We start from the raw sequence: 23,359 nt of genomic DNA on the forward strand, positions 1-23,359 counted from the left end.
ACGACGTGAGAATTGACTAATAATTATATTTGTGATGTGTGACAACTCTTAATTTTTTGTTGTGAATAACAATTAACACGAGTTTTCCTTCTCTGCTTATATGGATAACAATTATTTTTTAATAATCTGCGAGGTCTGGTGTAATTTACTGCATAATAATGGATAAGAGTTATGATTTTAAATTATTGCAGTTCATATAATTAATAATATGAAACGAAGATATATATATTTAATATTTATAATGATAATGTACGACCGTTTGTTTTATATTCTCGATAATAAGTGTGACAGAATTTAAAAAAAAATAGTATTGAAATGTTTCAATCTGTTGCATCATTACGAACAATTTTCTTTTGAATCAGTTCCAGTGGTATGTGACGTATTATATTTTATATTACAATTATTATTACGTATTTCAAATCAGAAACTTAATTGGAACTTTCAGGATAATATTATACGTTTATCATGGCGACAGCGCGCAAGAGTTCAACGGATGAAGATATCGACGTGTATGTATCATCATATACAGATGATGATGATGATGAAGATGATTCTTTTAGCAATGAAACAGAAGATGATGATATTCGACTTACTTCAGATCACCACAGACATGAATCACCAACTTCAACAATAACATCTAGAAGTTTAGAACTTGGACAACAGAACGTATCTTCGTCAACGAATACCAAGAAGTTTTCTATAGCTAGCATTTTGGGTACAGAACGTGACAATGTCTCTGTTAGTGAATATGAGAATAAACATGGACTAGATGACGCCGGTACGTTTGTGCGCCCGACGCCGGTATCTGCGGTAATCCGACCGCCGTCTCTAAGCGCCGCAACTGCCGTGGCGTTATGTCCCGGGGCGTTCTTTGCACACCAAAACTCGTACAACACTTCAGCCTCAAGTTCTGCAGGGTTGATGCTGGAAATGATTTCGCCAAATTCTGTTGCATGTAACAATGAACATGCAGTACCCTATTCATCTTTATCCTACCCAGCGTCTTTGGCTTCGGCGTCGGCAGCGTCTCTGTTATACGGCGGGTGGTTCACGGCGTCGGCCGCAAACAAGGCTCCCAGTCAACTGTTTGGCCTTCAAGGTAATGCAATTCTTTGTATTGGCATTTTAATAGAGAGGACTAGTTTTCTGCCAACGGAGAATTGAAATAAAATATTTGGTAAAATAAGCCAACAGAACTAAATTTTATTTCTATAAAATTGTTACATCCTATGTTGTCCATAGTCTTCTTTATATTTAAATTGTGCAACTTTTCGGATGTTTAATTAGCTTCCTTCTTCAGTGTTAAAGGAAAAGTACCTGTTAGAAGGAGCTGGGCTCGACATGGTCCTCAGAATTTTCTCTGATATCAAGTGATAAAGGCTGGTTCCTTCTAACAGGCCCCAACTGAGCATGATCCTTTCTAATTTTCCACCTGATGATGGAAGTAAGCCCAGCTTCAGAAACGTAGTATAATTTAAATCGATGGATAATATCCGATATAACAATTTTGTGATGAATAACACTTCATTGTCACAAAAATTTTGACGATCATTTAGTTTCATTTCACAAATTGGGAAGTCGGGTTTGTTATTACAAATATAAAAGTGAGTCTTATACTAAAAACTTCTTAATCAGAGCTACATCAGCAAAAATGTTTTATTTTTTATGTCTACTGTTATTGTTTTTGAACGCTTCCGCGTACCTTTGAAGCTCCTATTAAAATCACTTCCTCTAACTGTTCGCATGTACCCATGAAAACTCAAAGGGAAAAAAATGTAATTAAATTTTATATTTGAGGAATTTTGGAAACATTTTCTACACACTGAAGTTACATTTGCAGTCATATCTGACAGATGAAGCAACCGTTTTTTATTCGGATTTACATGATTTTCTTCAAGCATCTCGAGGATAACTATATAAATAATTATTGGGGCATAAAAGTTTGTGAAGAAAAATTGTAGAGAAAATTGATTTCCAGCTTTCATGTTCAATACATTGAACTCACGAACGAGATCATTAAACATAGGTGAATGAAGGTCCAGAATTGTTACGATATCCGTATCTTCCCGAATATCAAACACTCAACAATGATATTCCGAACACACTTGAATAATGAATTCTATTGTTTGCTTACAGTTCGCGTAAATTCAGCCATGATATTTGTTGTGTAAATGGTTGAAAACGCGTTCTACCCACGGAGTTTATCTGTGTGTTCCATATGGTTCTCACAGTAAACAGCGGCTGTTTCCCTAAACAGCATTAACCGGTTGTATCTGTGTGTTCCGTATGGTTCTCACAGTAAACAGCGGCTGTTTCCCTAAGCAGCATTAACCGGTTGGGCTTTGTAGTGGTGACGTAATGTGTTTCCTGTGAGGTACGGACTGAATTCTTATATACTGCATTCTACCCACAGAGTGTATCTGTGTGTTCCGTACGGTTCTCACAATAAACAGCGGCTTTTTCCCTAAACAGCATTAACCGGTTGGGGGGAAAGGAGAAAGAAAGAGGTGAGGTAGTGAGAAACACTACTTTTTTGGGGGGGGGAGTAATTATGTGTCCGGTTTTGAAGGCGTCCAGTGTTTGTTAATCCTTCCCGTACAGGCAACGCATATTATAGGAATTATTTTTTATGTCATGTCAGATTCGCGGGTTTCACGGCGGTGTCTATGAAGAATGTCGTTTCTGGCATGATGCGCCATGTAAATATTGTGTAAACCGACGTTTCGGAGGAACGTATTTACACTGTGCTACATCCTAGAAGCATTCTTCTTTTTTATAGCATGTTGGAAGTACTGCATTGTAGTGAAATCTGATCTAACAATGGGAGGCCTATATTAGGAACAAATTTTGATATTACCATGTGGAAGGCTACATTGAAGCATGTTGTGCAACGTGGAACTCAGATTTTGCTCTAGTATCGAGGAAAACTACGGAAAACTTTGATCGAGTTGGCCGGTTGCAGGAACTTCCGGATGCAAACTGACTTCTAGCCGGCAGTCCCCATCTGACTGCTGTTTTATTTGAAAAAAAAAAAATAAATATCTGTTTTTACAAGCATTTCATTTTGTGAGCATACTTTGAATGAGCACCAGACAGTTGTTTATAACATCTGCGAAGAGGAGCCATGCCTGTACGCAAACACTGTACATGCATACAGACATGTATTTATATTTGCAATTATTTGAGTACAGGTGAATGTGAATAACTATTGTTGTGGTGGGGGGTCGGATTGTTGCGCATTCAGTAACAGAGGATTGTTATGTTACAGTTCATAGTTCATCTCCTCTTCTCCCGTTCCGCCATATTGTCCAGCGTAGGTAATTGGTCGATGTGGTCTCCGACGGACTAGACCTTCTGCGAGGCTGTCAGAATTCTGGTTACCTGCTAAGAGATCTTCTGTTCTTTCAAGCTTTGTTACGGGGGGAGGAGGGGGGGGCAGAATGATGCATGCAATGAGACAATGTAATGACCAATTTCGGCTAATTCTCTGCTTATGTGTTACTTAAGTTTGCCTTACCGAGAGGGATATCTTCATGCAGGGACACGGGACGCAGATGTTCGTCATCCGTAGGCTCGTAGTGTCCTAATTCTTGAATCTGGTTATTTCACACTTGTTTTTGACACAATGTCCTGTTAACCTTTAAACGCCGGGCTTTTGAAATGGTGTAAGCTTGAGCTGGCCGGAGTTTATTTAAATGCACGTTCCTACTCTGCGTTTCAATGTCCGTTCCTGCTAGGGCGCTTAAACAATTTTGAGCATTGTGTTTAAAAATGCTGTGTCTAACACAATTTTATGATAAATGGATGGAATTAACTTTGTTTGTATCAGCAAAGAACACAGTGCCGCATGTTACATATGCATACAGTGGCATTCCCGTCTCTTCATTTAAGGTTACCGTCGGTAGTTTATTATTATCCTGAGGCTACTTTGTTTTGAAATGACTGTATAGTATTTATATGGGTTTTGGCAGGATAGCTCCATGCAGGGGAGGCATATGTTAATATGGAACGGAGAAGTGATTTATAAATTACTAACGCTAGAGGATTTCTTTAGGATAAGGAACAGTTACCTCAGTCTGTAATTAGCTTTGCGAAAAATGCAGGATATGTTGGTACGGTAGGTTAATTTTGAGTCAAGTGTAACCCCAATATACTTTGTTTCCTTACTCAAAGCTATGTTTTCGTTACAAATCTTTACTTGATGCGTACTGAGGCGATAATGTCGCAGTCGTTTAGAAAACAGTGTAATTTTTGCAATTACTTGTATTAATCTGTATTCTCCATTTCCGGAACCACTGTTCTGAAAGGCCTATGGGAGGGTATAGCTTCCTGACTGCGATATCTACACTGCCTGACCGAACACTAATATTCGTTTCCTCAGCATAGACCGAAATGTCTATTATAGAGTCATTTTCAACTGACGGAATATCATTAATATAAACATTGAAGAGTGTTGGTCCGACTAAGCTACCCTGAGGCACCCCGCCCTGAACGGGGCGTAGGGCTGATGTAGAGTTTCACCGCATTAAAGAAAGTAATCGAATCTAGAGATAGTTGTGCATTATTTGTATTAAGTGAGGCCGAAAATTTGCCGTAATAAGTTTAGCAATTGGCCGTGTGGTCCAAGTCTTGTCTAATGCCCGCTCAATGTATGAATATAAAGCTACTGTAACTTTATTGTTGTTAAAACCGTGCGCAATGCTCTCTACTTTGCATGTGCTGTCGAGTGTCTTTCTTCAAAACCTTATTAATAGTTTATGATATCTTTCAGCTTCCTAAGTTGGAAGTTCAGTCTTTTCAAAATGATTTTCTCAAAAACTTTAACTAAAGAATTTAGAAGACTTTATTTTTTTCCTTGGCACTACAGCCCCAGTGGGCTTAGGCCTCCCTCCATGAAACTCTCCGTTTACTTCGGTTTTTCTAGATCTTACACATACGGTAGGACTCCTTGGGCGGGTGATCAGCTCGTCGCAAGGTCTCTACCTGTACACAAACACAGAAAAACGCACACACACAAACTAAACATCCATGCCCTGAGTGGGATTCGAACCCACGATCCAGGTTTCCAAGCGAGCGAAGATAGTACATGCCTTAGACCGCTCGGCTACCGTGACCGGCAATGTATAAGAATAATATATAAAAATTCAGTTCGTACCTCACAGGAAACAGATCCGAACCCACGATCCCGGCTTCCGAGCTAGCGAAGACAGTGCATGCCTTAGACCGCTCGGTTACCGTGACCGGCAGTGTATAAGAATAATATATAAGAATTCAGTTCGTACCTCACAGGAAACAGATCCGAACCCACGATCCCGGCTTCCGAGCGAGCGAAGACAGTTCATGCATTGGACCGCGCGGCTACCGTGACCGGCATTTAGAAGGCTTATTGGTCTGTAATTCAGTCGGGACGTATGGTCTTTAAAGCATAATAATGTTTACCTCTTTCCATTGTGCAGGAAAACTATTTAGCGCAGATGACATACTCGTATTAAACAGTTTCAAAATAACTTTGAAAACTAGCCATGACAGATATTGAAGTATTATGTTCTCTATCCCGTCAGGCACTGCTGCTTTGCGTGCTTTGAGGTGGCGGACAATCCAAGTAACTTCAGAATTATTTGGAGCCCTCATCCGGTCTGTCAGTGGCTGTTTAACGGAGTGCTAACTGTGAAACTACGACCAGCGTCCGAATTTATACTGACAATTTTTTGTTAAATTATCCACAAGGACGTTTAATTTTTCCTAAATTGCTTTTACAATTTTCCCTTTTAAAGGTAAGGGGTGGGATATTATAATTGGAGTTTGTTAAACTTTAATTTGTCTTCCACGTGTCTCTCATGTTATGGGTATCCAGCCCTTATAAATGTTTCCACCAAGTGTTCGATAATTGTTCTTTGATTGCCGAATCTATTTGCTCTTTTAAATAATTAATGAGAGGGCGAAGAGTGGTGCCATGGGTTCTTTGGCATTGCGTCCGGAGCCTGTTCCTTTTTTGCATGAGCACACGAGTGGGGACTGCAATGTGCATAGAGTGGCTCTGTTGAGGGCGTCTGTAAGGTGCTTACCCGCCGCGTCAGTCTCGCTCTTTGAGCAGTTCCCCTCTAAGTACTGAGCATTGAGATTGTTTAATAAGTAAAGTGAGTAAAGCTATCCCTGTAACAGGCCATGGAGGCCCATAGGCTTGTGAGATGTTGAGGATTCCACATTTTCTAGACAATCGGCTCATAGATGGCGTTAAGGTTGCCAGCCTTACGCGCCAGCCGCCCTTTACCCCCAAGAATATTCCTCGTACTCATTTCTGTTAGAGGCTGAGTCGACCCCAGGGCCATAGTGCGGCTGGAAAGATTAGATCAAAAGAAAAAATGCAATGACCTCATCGGGATTTTAACCCGTGACCTTCCGGCTCGTAGCAAAGTGCCTCAACCAACTACGCTACCGCGTGCCCCTTGTTTATTAAGTAATTTAAGTTTGTTCCCTTCCAACGTATTTTTTTTTATTGTTAGTGAGGTGGGACTAAGTCCCTTGCACTGCGGCCACTTCTGGCCTATTGTACCAGCCCCAAATGATAGGTGAGGGTGATTGTGGATCAATTGTGGAATGAAGATTGGCAGGGGAAACCGAAGTACTCGGAGAAAACCTGCCCCAGCACCAATTTGTCCACCACAAATTCCACTTGACAAGACCCGGGATGGAACCCGGACCGCCGCTGTGGGAAGCCAGGGACTAGCCGTTTGAGCTATGGCGCGGCCTCGCTTCTAATGTACCACTTAGAGTTAGTAAGACGGGGCTGTGACCGGATGTGGAGGCGCTACCCAGGGTGCGTACCGAGTGAATTGAAAGTACGTTACTGAGGGTGGCAATGTCTAGGATTTCCGCCCCTGAGAAATTTCTGCCTGGAAAACGGGTAAGTTGAGACGGAGCGGAAATTATACAATTGTTTTTGCAATAATGATTTAGAATGACCGCCTAGCGCGCCATATTATGTTCTTAGCGTAGAAATCGGCTACCAGTATTGCTTTGGTTCAAGTTCCAATAAAGATGTCTGGATCTCTCTCTATAATTTTTACACCGAAATTAAAATAATGGATTCCTTATTAATGCTGCGTTGTACAGCTGTAGTTTCCATGTGTTGCAGATGAGGAAGGAGAATTTCGGAATGCTCTAAATCCTGCCGCTGATTTAGCCTGTCAGACAGAAATATTTTGTATTTTCTACATTTAAATTTAATGGAAGCTCTTAAATGGATCTCAGTAGTTAGTGCTATTGCTGTATTATTTTTTACCTTTTGGCGCTGCAGCCCTAATTTGGGCCTTGGCCTACCTCCATGAAACTCCGTTTCACTTCGGTTTACTAGATCTTAGACATTCGGTGGGACTCCTTAGGCGGGTGATCAGCTCGTCGCAAGGCCTCTACCAGTACACAAACACAGACAAACGCACATTAACGAGTGCCATGGTGACCATGACAACTGTGTTGCTAACAGTGATTACCATGACAACCGTGACTGGCAGGACACTGACTACCCTTACTGAGAGTTATTAGTAGTTTTCCTCGGTTCCTTCAGGCGAATTCCAAGCTGGTAATAAGAACAACGTATCGAACACGAAGAAGATGGCACGGGGATTCGCTTTTAATATGAGAGTACTATCTTCTGGGACATAACGCCGTGTACGACGTCATATCCTACATATCACGGGTTCGACTCCCGACCTAATCCTTCCAGCCGCACTATGGCCCTGGGGTCGACTCAGCCTCTAACAGAAATGAGTACCAGGTATATTCTTGGTGGTAAAGGGCGGCCGGCGCGTAGAGCTGATAACCTCACCGCCATCTGTAAGCCGATTGTCTAGAAAGTGTGGGAGCCTCGACGTCTCACAACCCTATGGGCCTCCATGGCCTGTTACAGGGATAACTTTACATTTTCTAAGACCTTATACCCCAGAAGAGAGTACTCTTCATAAGCACTGCTGTGAGATCCTCAGTTCCTAAATAGACGGAGGTTTAGGAGAATATCTTGCTACATGTATGTCTGTCTGTACTTTTATGGTTGTTTATCCCCTTTAGTTTTTCGTTTTCTGTGAGATTCGCTTAGTGTCAGAGGAAACCAAATCATTATTTATTCTTGCAGAAGGTTGAGACGAAGTCCCTTGGTATTTAACCCTCAAGTGGCCCATTATACCATCTCATGACGGCAAAAAATGGGAATGAAGCATTGATAATGTGAGAATTGGAAGGGGAAACAGTATTACTTGGAGACAAACCTGCATAATTGCTATTTTGTTCACATATTCCCACATGAAGTGACTTGGAAATGAATCGGGCCTCTTTAAGGGCCTAACTTCGTGATGTGATTTGGTGATGTTCTGCAGTATGTGACACAATACGTGTCTTAGGGCTAGAACACACACAGCGACATCGGCCGTACGACGTCCGTACGGTTCATGTCGCATCTAGTAGTAGAATATAAAGTGTAGTCTTAGCTCTCATACGTGACGACATGCGACATCTACCGTACGGCAGTCGGAGAGCAAAGAAATGTATTTGGTCGCTCTAGTGTGAAAGGGAGGTCGTACGGCAAAAAATCGTAGGAAATTTTTCGGCACGACCGATGTCGCTGTGTGTTTTCCAGCCCTTAGTATTGGTGTTATTTCCAACGTGTTTACAAGACATCATGGCGAAAACATCCTTACCGAACGCTCAACCCTTCATGTTAATTACAAACCTGTTTTTTTCTGGATTTATTCTTCAGTCCTGTTAATGTATGTTGTCTACCTGTTTGTCTTTTGCTTCAGACAGAGCAATATTTATTTCGAAGCATATTTATTTGCTTTATTTACTGTTACTGATTGATAAATATTTATTTTTGAAACAAGAGGAACATTTATGAGAGATAAATTAAACATTTGCTCAATGCATCAGTCTCACAATGCGTCTGTCCACTCTGTGCAATGAAAGTGCACACGCGTTCAGTGTGTTTTCTTGCGGTGATATGCACCAATGGTGATCTTCCTTTCACAATTTTCTAGGTAGGATTAAAAATATGATGCGTTCAAAGGTTAATTAAGAGTGTTATTTCCACGTATTGCAAAATGTCAGAATGGAAATACATTTTCAGAACTAAGTAGACGCTTCAGTTGGGGGCTAGGAAGACGCTTCAATTCTGAACTACGTAAACGCTCCAGTTGAGAACCAGGAAAATGCTCAAATTCTGAACTAGGAGAAAGCTGGAGTTAAAAATTAGGATGAGGCTCCAGTTCTGTACTATGAAGACGTTCCAGTTCAGAACCAGGAAGATGCTACGTTTCAGAACTATGAAAACGCTTCAGTTCTGAACTGGCAGGTGCTTCAGTTCAATAGAAATGCCCAGGGAAATTACCCAAATTTATTAGAAAGGAACTGTTTTTTATGAAGGTTTATGAATCTGATTCTGTATTTATCGACGTTGAAACAGTTACGCCTTCCTAAAACACTGAAAACTTCTTCAAAATGAATCCCCCTGGAGTCAGAGCGACAGTTTGACCAGTGTTACAAAGTTTCGTTTTCATAGGTAAACTACTGCACTAATTTAATAACTGTTAATTCGGTGTCTCAGCCGATTTGATCTACCTATAGATTACGACGTATAATTAGAATGATCAAGTCAAGGAGGATGAGGTGGACAGGGCATGTAGCATGAATGGGGGAGAGAAGGAATGCCTGTAGGATATTGGTGGGAAAGCCAGAAGGAAAGAGACCACTGGGAAGACCAAGGTGTAGGTGAGTGGACAATATTAAAATGGCTCTTAGAGAGATAGAATGGGATGGCATGGATTGGATTGATCGGGTTCAGAATAGGGACCAGTGGAGGACTCTTGTGAACACGGTAATGAACCTTCGGGTTCCATAAAATGCTGGGAAATTGTTTAGTAGCTGCAGAATGGGCAGCTCCTCCAGAAGGGCTCAGCACCATGAGTAAGTAAGTAAGTAAGTAATAGATTACGACGTTTCGGGAGCTGAATTCGCTTCCATCCTTAGATGAAGGTACCCATTCCATTAGGCCTCTCAGGAAAAGCTCACCCCAGTCATTGGGCCATGTCTGTTTCCTTGTCTAAAACAAGTTTTGCTCATGTAATTACTTTTCCTCCGCAGTAATTCGTAACCTATGGTTATTCCTATATCCATTTCTGATTTCAATTATTTGTTTCCCCCTCGAATATACCTTTCAGACCCAACACATAAATATTCTCTCTCTTCCTTTTCGTTATTGCTTCCTCTCTATCTGCTCCCTTCCTCTTTTAGCCTTTATTCTTCCATGTCCTTTACTGTTCATTTTCCTTTCTTTTAATTTTTTTCCCTTCATGTTCTTATCTCCTCTTTCTTACGACTTCTGTTCTTCCTCCTATTCTTATTCTTCTCCTTCCTCTCCCTCCCTCTTCTCCTGGTCTTCCTCTTCATTGTTCTGACCCACAGAATTTTGCGTGTAGCCCTTACGAATTTGCAATTGAAAGTGGTTATACCATTTGGCATGTTGTGAAGTCAGGTGATCCTTCCGGCCAAAAGGTATTTTGACGAACACAAGCTCAAACAAGGGACAGCAATTTCCCATTAATCATTTCGAGCCAAAAACAGGAGGTTCGGTTTACACTCTATTATATGTCCCTTCTTCACAATGTTTGTAAAACTGATTTACACCACACACCACTAACAATCCAAACCACGTGATATGCAATGAAAACTTTCGTTCTGCCTCCTTGTTTCCAGGAAGGTTAGTACTTGGAGAAACTTAAAAGATGTTGAAGTGGCGTTCCTAATAAACGAACAAACAGTCAGTCTGCGTGCTAAAGCGAGTTACGTGCAAATATGAGTAGTGGATGTCTGTGAGTGGTGAATATCATTGCATTCACATTTGAACTAGAGATGTGTGTAAGCTGTTATTACATCCCGAGTCTGGTCAAGTGGGATTTGTGTTGGACAAAGTGGCGCTGGGGCAGGTTTTCTCCGAGTACATCGGTTTCCCCTGCCAATCTTCATTCCACCAATTGCTCCACAATCACCCTCACCTATCATCTTGGACTGGTACAATAGGCATGAAGTGACAGAAGTACAAGGGACTTAGTCCCACCCCACTAGCAATAAAAGAATCTGTCATTACGCTTGGCATTTGACGTATATAGAATTTCGCACTACGTTCACTGATATTCTGCTTCTGTTGCTGATTCCAAGTTTGTTTGCTGTTTGTAAACTTAAATATCTAAAGAAGTCTGACGATAAATCGAACTGATAGTATAGAAAATGGCCGTCTGCTTCTGTTAACTGAGCTTAGCTCTGTTAGAAATTCAGAGGGATATGGATTTGAATCCTCCTTACAGCTAATGACGGGAATATAAACGTATTCAGAAAAGTTGTGAGCGAAAAATAGCTCAAATTTATGTATGTGTGTATGTATGTATGTATGTATGTATGTATGAGGGGTGAGCCTTAAAAACCGGCCCTCGCACTGCGACCTTAAAAAATCTATTGTGCTGCCTCCTTGGATTAACCATTTATTAATCCTACACTTAGAATGAAATGTAGGGCTATATCTGTGGGGGCGTCATAAAACTCACTTGGTTTCAATATTCAACTTTATGTACAAAGCCCGCAAAAATAGTCCCAATTAACAACTGGAAGCACTGGCATAGAATTAGAATTCTAATACTTTCTTTTCATGTTCTTTAAATGCTTCAGAAAACGTAAGGATTGTGGAGAATGTGTGTGAAACTTGGTCTCTGACATTAAGGGAGGAACATAGACTGAGGGTGTTTGAGAGCAGGAGAATATTTGGATTGGAGAGAGATGAAGTGTGACAGGAGGTTGGAGAAAAATACATAACGAGGAGCTTCATAAATTGTACTCTTCTCCATGTATAATTAGAATCATTTCAAGGAGGATGAGATGAGCAGGGAACGTAGCACGAATGAGAGATAAGAGGAATACATATGGGATATTGGTAGAAATATCAGAAGGAAAGATACCATTAGGAAGACCAAAACCTAGGTGGGTGTATAATATTAAAATGGATCTTAGATCAATAGGATAAGGTGATATGGACTGGATTATTCTGGCTCATGATACGGAACAGTGGGTGAATTTTGTGAACGGTAACGAACCTGCGGGTTCCACTCAACGTCGGGAACTTCATGAGTAGCTGAGCGACTGGCGGCTTCTCAAGAAGGACTTAGTTCCATGGAGTTAGTTAGTTAGTTAATTAGTTAGTGTATCAGCCGTACAATGTGCTTCATTCTTCACTGCAACTTCTGTTCCAAATATTTTTGTACTGATAATTATTGAGCGAGTTACAAGCAAATTTCTCTCGAAATGCATACAGAAATCTCTATAGGCCTTCATGAATCGTGTTTATTTCTTCTTCATTAATTTAAAACCTTATTACTTGGTTAGTCTTTGTAAGAGGCAGAGTTTGTTTCCTATGAGGTACGGACTGAATTTATAATTATTACTGGTGTAACATCCCTTAGGAAACGAGTCTCATAAATTAAGCAGAGTGGAGAGAGAGAGAAAAATACAGTCATGAATCTCGCGGATCCAATACCAAGAATAACTGTGCTGGCGAAGGCCAGCAACACTGTTCTCGAAACCGAAAACTGTCGAAAATTCATCGGGAAATCTAATTATTTATTATGTACGTTTTCATAACATAATTATTTCCTTGATTTCTTACGTATTCTTTTTCCAGCCCTACATCTTATCGAATGATATGTCGAGGAAAAAATTTAATACCATCTCCCACGAATAACACACAATAATAGCTCATCGTAACTCCCTCTCCTTTATAAAGCAATTCAAGCCTGGACTGACAAAAGTTTTATATATTGTATATATACATTCGTGTCATAATATGTAAAATGTAAATATATTGTACATTGTATATTGTAAAAGAGAGGACAGTCCTCTCGTCAGAAAGGACGCTCCACATAAAAAGAAACCGCAACTATCAGACATAAAAAGTTCCAAATATATGCTTGACACTAAGACAGACTGGCCGACTGACCGTCAGTCGTAACATAACCTTGATTTTGAGTTTATATACTACAAAATACTTCACATACATCAAAACATTATTAGTTCACAAAAAATAAACAAGAAAAATTGAAACAAGGGAATTCTCGCTTGTTCGTGATTTAATATATAACTTACTTTCATGCAGCTTGATATCGCTCGATATTTACGTAATAACAATGATAAATATCATCATCATCATCATCTGCAAGGGTTGAGCTTGCTAGCCCTTCCTATCCGTAGACATAGAGCCATCAGTTCGACAATTCAATTTTTGAGAATTGCGAATAAATCCTTTCTTACTGGAGCAGGTTACCAGCCAGGGTTTCCTTCCCCTAGACAGGTAGGCTGTCATGGCTATCGAGACGTATCTGCCTGCCACGTGACCCTGGGGAAGGCCCACATCAGATACTACCCACCGTGGTAGGTTCTTCGTGTATAGGTACAGTTGTCCCTGTGTTTGTGTAACTAAGCACTACTCTATGAAGATGTATTGGGGCGTGGATATATAACTACGTGTTCTTCACCAGCCGCTTTATACCCGGGGAGAAGTTCCCCCCACCGGGCCTACTGAATAGGAAACTATGCGGATCCTAAAATAGGTCCGAATGACGTGGAGTGAAGAAAAACCTTGATCCTAACAGGACTCGAACTCCATCACATCGCCCGTCCAGCCCGTAGTAGTAGCGTAGTTGGTTGAGGCATTATATGCTACAAGCCGGAAGGTCGCAGGTTCGATTCCCGGTTAGCTCACTGGAATTTTAAATTGACCTAATACTTCTAGAGACACTATAGCCCTGGGGTCGATTCAGCCTCTAACAGAAATAAGTACAGGGGAATCTTCCTGGGGTAAAGATGTGGCCAGAGCTTAAGGCTGACAACTTTACCGCCACATATGAGCCGATTGTGTAGAAAACGTGAGAACCTCGACGTCTCACAATGCTAAGTACCTCCGCAACCTGGTGCAAAGATAGCTTTACTTTTATGTATAATGATTTATAAGAATATGTCCTTTGAAAATTTAATTGGTTTATATGATCTAAAAATGACACAGAATGTAATAAAATCCATGAATAAAATTGTGTTGAATTCTTGATGCTTTCAAACTGACAAGCAGAACGGATAAGTGCCTAAGTTTGGCCTTATGTAGATATGTTTTTTATTTCATATGGATGATTAATAACAAACATCTCATTAGATCTTTGCCATTAAATGCCAATTACAATGAGTAAACAGCAGGCACAAACAAGATATGTGAACACTGAACCTGGAAAAGCATACGGTCTATTCCGCTTGACGAATGCAAATTGCTTAACACATATTGAGATGTTAAACACAAAATACGCAATTCATTATCGCAAATTAGCTGTGCCTGGACCTCGGTAGAACCGATGCTGCTTCAAGCATGTGACTGGCGAGTGACTGGCATACGCGTCATAAAATAAGTTTTCTAAGCAAAAGATAAACTGACAAACTGAATAACCTACGTGAAATTATTGGTTCTTATAAAATCATTATAGGAATGTATGTCTGTCTTGCTTAGCCGTCAATGAAACATTGAATTGTAGGATACTACTGATGAATTGGAAAGGATTTGGAAGTAAGCAATCGTGACAAAGTCTAGGTAATATCCGAGGGGGGGTATTCTGGAGATAATGAGGAAAATCATGAAAGAATTCATATATTACTTGGTGTCCCGACCGAGAGTCGAACTGTGCACCTCCACAGCACAAGCCCAGATCGACGCTGTTTGATGTTGATAACGACAGAGCCGTTAAATAACGAAAGGTAACGAAAATACGACTAGATAAGCTACATTGGTTAGGTGACGCTGTATAGTCTGATAGTTCACTGAAGTTTCGGTTGGAAATAATGCTTCCATTTTCAGGGTTTAAGAGGTAGGCTACCCAGTTCTATAGCCGTGACACCTGTTTCCACCCTTGACTCTGATTAGCAGTGCAGTGAGCATCTCACATTACAAAGCATGATTATCATGAAGATAAGAGATACTATGCCTCCAATTGCGCGAATTTACCGAAGAAAACATCGATAATCTTCAGTATAGTTGGACCGCAGGTCGAGATTCGAATAGAAAACTTCCCGAAAGAAAATCAGTAGCGTTACAGCTACAAGGGACTTCCTTTGTACACATTTATTTTTATTTTTAAGTTGCCTATTTAACGACGCTGTAAATATCGAGTCGGATGATTAAATGATTAATGAATATGGAGCGGTTAGTAGATTGAGAATTGTGAGGGGAAACTGACGTACTCGGAGAAAACCTGCCTCAGTGACCATTCTTTGCGGAATAAATGCAATGTGACCTGATTTCGGATCCAACCCGGGCCGTAACATCGGGGATGTTGTGTAGACTCATAGAAATTCACCGACGTTTCGGAAAAATCTTCAGGATCGACGAATAAGCCAATCATCAAACAGAGCTACACAGCATGCTTACTTGATTGCGGGGCTTAATCTCCGACCCTGAAGATGGAGACACCGTATACATGTAACATGTTTGTGAACTTCTGCCGATACTCATTGAACCGCACCCAGAAAAATTATAAATGTAAAGCTGTCCCTGTGCTTAACTAATTAGGCATTACGGCATAAAGGCGTATGGGGGAGTGAATTTATAGATCTACATTTTCTTGACCTCGGCACTAGTTTGAGGTCAGTGGTCAGCTTCACTCCATGGCCGCTTTACCCCTTAGGAGAAAACCCCCGGTACCAATTGGATAGGAGGTTGTGTGGACTCCAGAGCCGGTCTGGAAAATTTGGAGAAGAGAAAATTCTTGAACTCGGACCACTCGGTCGTCCAGCCCGTAGCCAGCCGCTATACCGACTGAGCTATCCAGGCTCCTCGAAAATGAATCTCCCGTCATTGGACCCTATGTCTAGTTCTGAAACTGAGCTTGGGCCGAGTACTGAAATTTACCGTCTTCCTGGTTCTGAACCTGAGATCCTACACATTAATGATAAAGTCAAGGAGGATGAGGTGGGCAGGGCGTGTAACACGAATTGGGGAAAAGATTAATGCATATAGGATACTGGTGGGAAAGCCAGAAGGAAAGAAACCACTAGGAAGACCCAGACGTAGGTAGATGGATAATATTAAAATGGTTCTTAAAGAGATAGGATGGGGTGGTATGGACTGGATTGATCTCGCTTGGGATAGGGACCAGTAGAGAGCTCTTGTGAACACGGTAATGAATCTTCGGGTTCCATAAAATGCTGGGAAATTCTTGAGTGGCTGCAAAATTGGCGGCTCTGCTAGGAGGGCTCAGCTCCTTGAAGTCAGTTAGCTCCTACCCATTTCTGAAACTGAAAACCTACCTAATTCTGAGACGGAGCCGATACCTAATTACGTTTCGTGTATCGATTTTAGTTTGGTTTATTTTTGTTCTGTTGGGGGTGGGGGGTTGCAACGTGTTGTGGTACTTTTCGTGATTATTTTGTTGATACGCTGCAGCAACAAGGGCCAAAGATTTGTGATCCATTGTTAAGCGTCGAAGGATGCGAAAACAATGCGACACCGGTGCAACAATCACTGCTTTATTTCTGGCAGGGCTGTGTCAGAGAGATGAAGGTTTTCGAACGAATGCAACAATTGAAAGATTGATAGGCGTGTATTGTTGATGATCCTTGTTCTCGGCGGCCATAGACTGTAATATGTATTGAGGTTAAGAATATAAATAATCAGCATATCCGGGACAACATAAATATTAGCATAAATAAAATTAGGTCCGAAGTTAACATGAATCATAGAACATAGAAACTTTGAAGTCCAAGAGGAAGGTAACTTATTCCGAAGGTATCATAGAATCTGTAATATGATTACATAGAGATAGAAGATACTTGTAATGGTAGTTGAGATTTACAGTTGTGATAACTGAGAACCTGGTAGTTGATGCCGGTGACAGTTCGGGATCCCAGAGGAAGTGGAACGTCCCCTGCTGGTAACCGTTACCAAACAACGGCTAGTGAAAACTGAGCAGATTTTATATGTTCTATAGTTACAGTGATCTTTGGAGTGTGTAACTCAGTGAGACTGTCGTAGTTATTTGTATTTACGTTCTGTGAGTGTTCAATAAATTCAGTCGTCTCTAGTTACAATCACATGACAGTACTTCATTCTGGGATATGACGCCGTGTAGTCCGGTAGAAGTTCGCTGATAGTTCGGAGAACATAGTGTCATCATGTTTAGGATTAAGCAAATAGCCTGCATGGAAAAGGCGGCAAAAAAGGCCAGTGGCTTGTCCAAATCAGATACAGGAAGTAAAAGGGGCTTAGAGGAAACGAAAAAGGATAATAAAGTTTTGATAAGGAATGAATAGGAGAAAGAGGAAGGCTAACTATTATGACCCTGAACAGAGACGTTACTGGCTGCTTGGGTGCCTCAATGTTCGACTCTGAAGATGTTGTCCATGAACTTCTATCAGTCTACACGGCCTTACATCGAACAAGATAATATTATCACGTGTATGAGTGACTATAGACGGTGTTTGGTTTGATAATTGGATTTATTGAACACTCACAGAACGTAACTACAAGTAACTATAGCGCTATCGCTAATTCACACACTTAACAGTTCACTACAACACGCACCGAGTCTTATTAATCTGCTGTGTCTTCATCGGTTGTTGCCCGATAACGGCTTCCAAATTCGTAGCTATCTCAGCTTCCGTGTTGACGTCCTTACGTGCTGGCGACTATGTCACAACTGACTTTTCCTACATATAACACCTCGGGAGGGACCGCGTAGAAAACACCGCCTACAATATTTCTACTGTTACGACATGCAGCTGTCGCACGAACCTCGTAGAAAACACCGCTCCCCAGTTAGTCCATTGGTACTTATTATGAATCTGTTGTCTAGAAATTGGAGTTCTTTACAGAGTCGTTACTTAGCAACAGTTCTGCACGCTACAGTATTTTTATAGTCATGTCCAGCCGTGATATCTCAGTTGGTATACCGACTAATTAACGGATTAAACGACCGAGGAATCGGAGTTCAATTCCCAGTAGGGCAACAGATTTTTCTCTCCTCCTTATAACCCAGATCACCTCTGGCGCCAATCCAACCTTCTATAGATTCAGTAGTGGAGGTAGAGCGGTAGGAGCGTGAAGCTGTCCTACTCACCTCTATATAATTCCGAGATTAAGAATATGTAGAGCTACACCTCCACTCACGCACACTTCTTCATGGCGTGGTTCGTAATTAAGTCCAGGCGTTATTAAAAATTCAGCACTATGATAAAGTTAGGTCGAAACTGATTTACAGCAAAGTGTCTTTCTAGTTGCTTGGCTTATATTTCGACCATGAGGATGGAGGCGATATATTCCTCCGAAACATGCAGTGAAATTATATCGGACTACACGGTAACAGTCGCCATTTTGAGAACTTCAAATCCAATGAATTTAGAAAGACTTTTGTCATGTATTTCCCAAGAAGCAAACATCTTTCACAGTGCAACTCTTTAAGACATTCGTGTTGTAAGGAATATTAAGTGTCTTAAATTTATTTTTAAATTACATAAAGCTGTATGTATAAAATATGAAGTGTCATGGTGTAATTGTGTTAGAGATGATATAAATGTATGTAAAGTGATGTGTTTGAGTCCGTGTAAGGACGTAAAGTTGTGGATAATTATTTTGAAACGTGCAGTACCAAGTTAGTAAAGAGAACAATGTTTGTCGTAAAAGTTACATGTGTTCAAGTCCAGTCGATTAGCACTTCTACAAAATGGAGTCTAAACAGTGAAGATGACTACGTTTTCTTCACGTCTTTATGTTCCCCTGCTTGTTTCAAGTGTGGAGTTAGTAAACTGTGTTTGCCGTCTTTATAAACACATTTTTATAGTCATGCGAAGTGACATCGTGACAAAGTGACAACTAATAAAACACACTGAACCCACGTTCACAGCTCTAAAGTGTAAAATAAAAGTTTATATAATGTTTAGAGAACTATCTGTTCTCTTTTGTGAAGGTTTTAACTTGGGCAAAAGAAATAACAAGAAAAAAATATTGTTGGGTTTGAGTTTATGGAATAAAATTTTATTTCTTTTTAATGAAATTAGTGGAAAGGGGGGGGGGCGGTGAAGGTGTTAATTTTACAAGTAAACTTCTTATGACAAGAGAATGGAGGACAACAGGAAATTGCGTCTTTTTTTGTCCCGAATCGGGCCTGCCGTGTGTATTTCTCTCCGACTTTTAATTTATTATCTTGGTTCACATCACGTCACACCCACTGGGTCCACACTTAAAGCATTTAGTACATACTGAGTTATTTTCAGAAAGTGTTTCAGAATTATACATTACCTTCGATACAGATAAACACTGCGGGGCACGCGGTAGCGTACTTGATTGAGGGGCTATGCTACAGGCTGGAAGGTCGCGGGTTCAAGTCCCGATGAGGTCATTGGATTTTTTTCAATTGACCTAATCCTTCCAGCCGCACTATGGCCCTGGGGTTTACTCAGCCTCTAACAAAAATGAGTACCAGGAATTAATTAAAAAATTTTCCTGGGAAGTAAGGCGCGGCTGGCGCGTAGGGCTGACAACCTTACCGCCATCTTTGAGCCGATTGTATGGATAATGTGGGAGCCTCAACGGCTCACAACCCTATGAGACTTCACGGGCTGTTACAGCGATAGCTTTACATTTTTTTTTACACATAAACATTGAAAAGGCCTGGACAGAAAGCTGCATAATGAGGAGCTCTTCTCCAAGTATAATTAGAATGATCATGTCAAGGAGGATGAGATGTGCATTTAGCACGAATAAGGAAGAAGAAGAATGCATGTAGGATATTGGTGGGAAAGCCAGATGGAAAGAGACCACTGGAAAGACCAAGGCGTAGGTGGGTGGACAATATTAAAATGGATTTTAGAGAGATAGGATGGGTTGGTATGATTGAATTGATCTGGCTCAGGATTGTGACCAATAGAGGGCTGATGTGAACACGGTAATAAACTTTCAGGTTCCATAAAATGCTGGGAAGCTCTTTGAATAGCTGCAGAATTGGCGGATTTTCAAGAAAAACTCAGCTCCATGAGTGAGTGAGTGTGTGAAATGCCTGGATAGCTCAGTCGGTATAGTGACGGGCTACGGACGGGGTTCGAATAGCAAGGGAATTTTCTCCACAGACTGTACCAGATCCGGGGCCCACGCAGCTCCCTAGCCAATGGCACCGGGGGCTCTTTCCCCAGGACTAAAGTGGCCGGGGCGTGAAATTATCCATTCATCCCCCATCTAGTGTCGAGATCAAGAATGGTGGAGCTATACCTCCACTTCTCATACGTCTTTATGGCGTGGTGCTTATAAAATTACGCACAGGGACTTTACCCTCACACTTACTACGCCTTGAAACAAAGATTTAGCTAGTTATGCTGGAAATTTTGGCAGAAACGAGTCAAATTTTAACCATAATTGGCAATCCGTTGAGAATGAACCGACGTTTCGGAGTAAATCATCAAGGTCGAAGAATAACCCAAAGGAAAAACCAATATTTTTCATTATTCAACCATGAAGATGGAAGCGATATATGCTTCCGAAGCGTCGGTATATTTTCAACGGACTACACGGAGTTATAATTCAGAAGATATAACTCTTCATAAATACCGGTTTAAGAACCTCAGATTTAACTTAGAACTGGATTTGTTCGAAGTACTGCAATGAAACTTTTCAATGATTCTGGGGTTCTCCAAATGTTCCATACGTTCACACAGAGAAGGGAGGGACTGAAGAAAACATAATAGGCTCCTCGTAGGCTTGTGAACACTGCAGATAAAAATGGTTGCATTTAATGAGAATATACACATATACATATATGTCTCCTTCCATATATAAATTTCAATTTAACGGTGAGATGTAAGCTGTGAACTACGAAATATCGGGTTGCCATAGCAACGAACTGCACAGCTTTAACACGTTGAAGGAGCATAAATTATATACTAGTTCACAAATGACCAAACAGTCTTCTCTTTCACCGTGTCGTCTTTATTCTGTTTGTTAATAACATTTTTAGTAAAAGATAAAGCTATCCCTGAAACAGGCCGTGGAGGCCCATAGGGTTGTGAGACGTCGAGGTACGCACATTTTCTAGGCAGTCGGCTCACAGATCGCGGTGAGGTTGTTAGACTTACGCACAGGCCGCACCTTTACCTCCAGGAAGATTCTTGGTACTCATTTCTGTTAGAGGCTGAGTCCACCCCAGGGACACAATGCAGCTGGAAGGATTAGGTAAATTGAAAAATCCAATTACCTCATCGGTAATGAAACTCGCGACCTTCCGGCTTGTATATATTATATCTGATATATCAGATCAGATATTATATCAGATATATTATATCTGAAATATAATATATTATATAAAGGAGACGGTTTACGATTTACTATATATTTTTTTTGCGTGTTATTCGTGGGAGCTGACGTTGAACATCGTCGACCTCGATGCATCAATCGATAACATGCAAGGATGGAAAAGGAGTACAGGAGGAAACAAGGGCCGCCAACAGCACAAAGCAAATGATGTGTGTTGCCGGTGAATTCCCAACGTGTGACTTACTGACACGCACGCACGCACGTACAGCAAGACTCAGTCTCTTTGCAGAAACAGACAGTTACCTTACCGAGTAATCTGATGCTCCCGTTTCAGCTCCCAAGCCTGTGGGAAGGAGGACAAGGAAGCCAGGCATTGACAGAAAGCCAAGACAAGCCTACAGCGCCAAGCAGCTGGAGCGGCTGGAGGCTGAGTTCAAGGTAAGTGTCTACACCTAGTGACGAACTTCGAAACTTTAATATATTTTCGGTAAGTTAAAGGTGTAGTTGTCCCTGTGCTTAACTAATTAAGCACTATGCCATGAAGACATAAGGGGAAGTGGATGCATATATCCACGTATTCTTGACCTCGACACTAGTTGGAGGTGAGTGGTTAGCTTCACGTATCAGCCGCTTTACTCCTCGGGGAAAGTCCCCCGCACTCACTCGCTAGGAGAATGAGTGGGTCCCAGAGCTGGTGTAGACGCTGTGGAGTACAGAAGAACCTCTTGCCACTGCCGGGACTCAAATCCCGCCCGTCCATCCTGTCGCTACACCGACTGAACTGTCTCGAGTCATGGGTTAATTGGTTTTAAATCTGTTCAACATCAATGAGTATTAAAATTCATCAAGAAAATTGAAATAATACTTATCCTAGCTTAATTTAATCCACATTTCCGTAATTATGTTTCCTCCATACGAGAACAAATGAATAGAAAGTGTAAAGTTTTTGTGGATTCTATGTATGTGCTACTCGATGGGAATCCACCGTGAAGATGAAGGCAGTAAGTTCCTACACGACCTTGCAACCATACGCGTGCCAGTGTTTTTCATAGCCTATGCTGTTTGGACCTCAGATCTTACATAATTTGTTTATTTGTGTCAACTTTTATTTGATACATATTTAATGTTAATAGAGCTAATCAAAAGTAAAGTTAAAATATTGATTGGAATCAAACAATTTGTAACTTCGCCATGAGCAAAAATGTATCAAGTAAAAGCAGACCAAATGACCTTGAGTTTTAGACTTTATCTCCTGTTTTGATTTATGTAACAATGATCCGTATTTTAGAATTTTCATGAGGTAAGAAAATTGTATTAATATGTCCTATCTTTCTAGGTTGACAAATATCTCAGCGTAAGCAAGAGAATGGAACTGTCAAAAGCTCTCAATCTAACAGAAGTACAGATTAAGACATGGTTTCAAAACAGACGAACAAAATGGAAGAAGCAGTTAACATCTCGCCTTAAAATCGCACAGAGACAAGGCTTATTTCCTCCGCACTACTTCCCTTCGGCGCAGCAGTACTCAGCTGTCTTCGCTCCATATTATGCAACTCCTCCGTTAGGATGTGTCTACCCATCGTCACCGCTAGAGGGATCTGGCGTTTCGTCTGCAGCAACGTCGCCTACAAGTAGTACTAGTTCAGCTCCACAGATAGCAGTATCATCTTCGTCAGGAAATTCTGCCAATATATGAGACAATGACATAAAAATATTTCAGACTATAGGCCTACTGAGGAGAAAGTAGTTATTTTGTAGGTGTCAGCGGAAGATTATCTTAGTTTATGTTGTCATGTGAGAAAAGATATTGTGCCAAAGTCGATATTGCAGCTCTCTGTGACAGTTCCTTCCCCCTAACTTTAGTGCCACATCTCTGTAAAGACAATCCGTTTGGTAGGTTTGATGAACAACTGATATTATTAAATGTTTTATTGATCAGGTAAAGGTTTTCTGTTTATAATTCCGATATGATCTTATTTATAGCACATTTTCTTAATG

The 23,359-nt window shown here is 40.9% G+C and overlaps 1 protein-coding gene across 1 annotated transcript; it reads left to right on the plus strand.

The window, feature by feature from the left end:
- The first annotated feature begins 465 nt into the window (after positions 1-465).
- Positions 466-23,057, plus strand: LOC111862359 (homeobox protein ceh-30). Its single transcript, XM_023847673.1, has 3 exons — positions 466-1,099; positions 21,696-21,799; positions 22,698-23,057. Exons 1-3 carry the CDS (start codon positions 466-468, stop codon positions 23,055-23,057), a joined length of 1,098 nt encoding a protein of 365 aa, XP_023703441.1.
- The last annotated feature ends 302 nt before the right edge of the window (positions 23,058-23,359 follow it).

This window comes from Cryptotermes secundus, unplaced genomic scaffold (assembly GCF_002891405.2).
Source record: "Cryptotermes secundus unplaced genomic scaffold, Csec_1.0 scaffold550, whole genome shotgun sequence".
Classification (NCBI taxonomy): domain Eukaryota; kingdom Metazoa; phylum Arthropoda; class Insecta; order Blattodea; family Kalotermitidae; genus Cryptotermes; species Cryptotermes secundus.

Excerpts from the sequence above, each read along its gene's own strand:
- LOC111862359 (XM_023847673.1), top strand. The coding sequence starts at position 466 with ATGGCGACAGCGCGCAAGAGTTCAACGGATGAAGATATCGACGTGTAT. Across the intron at positions 1,100-21,695 it reads TCAACTGTTTGGCCTTCAAG|CTCCCAAGCCTGTGGGAAGG; the intron begins GTAATGCAATTC and ends CTCCCGTTTCAG. Across the intron at positions 21,800-22,697 it reads GGCTGGAGGCTGAGTTCAAG|GTTGACAAATATCTCAGCGT; the intron begins GTAAGTGTCTAC and ends CTATCTTTCTAG.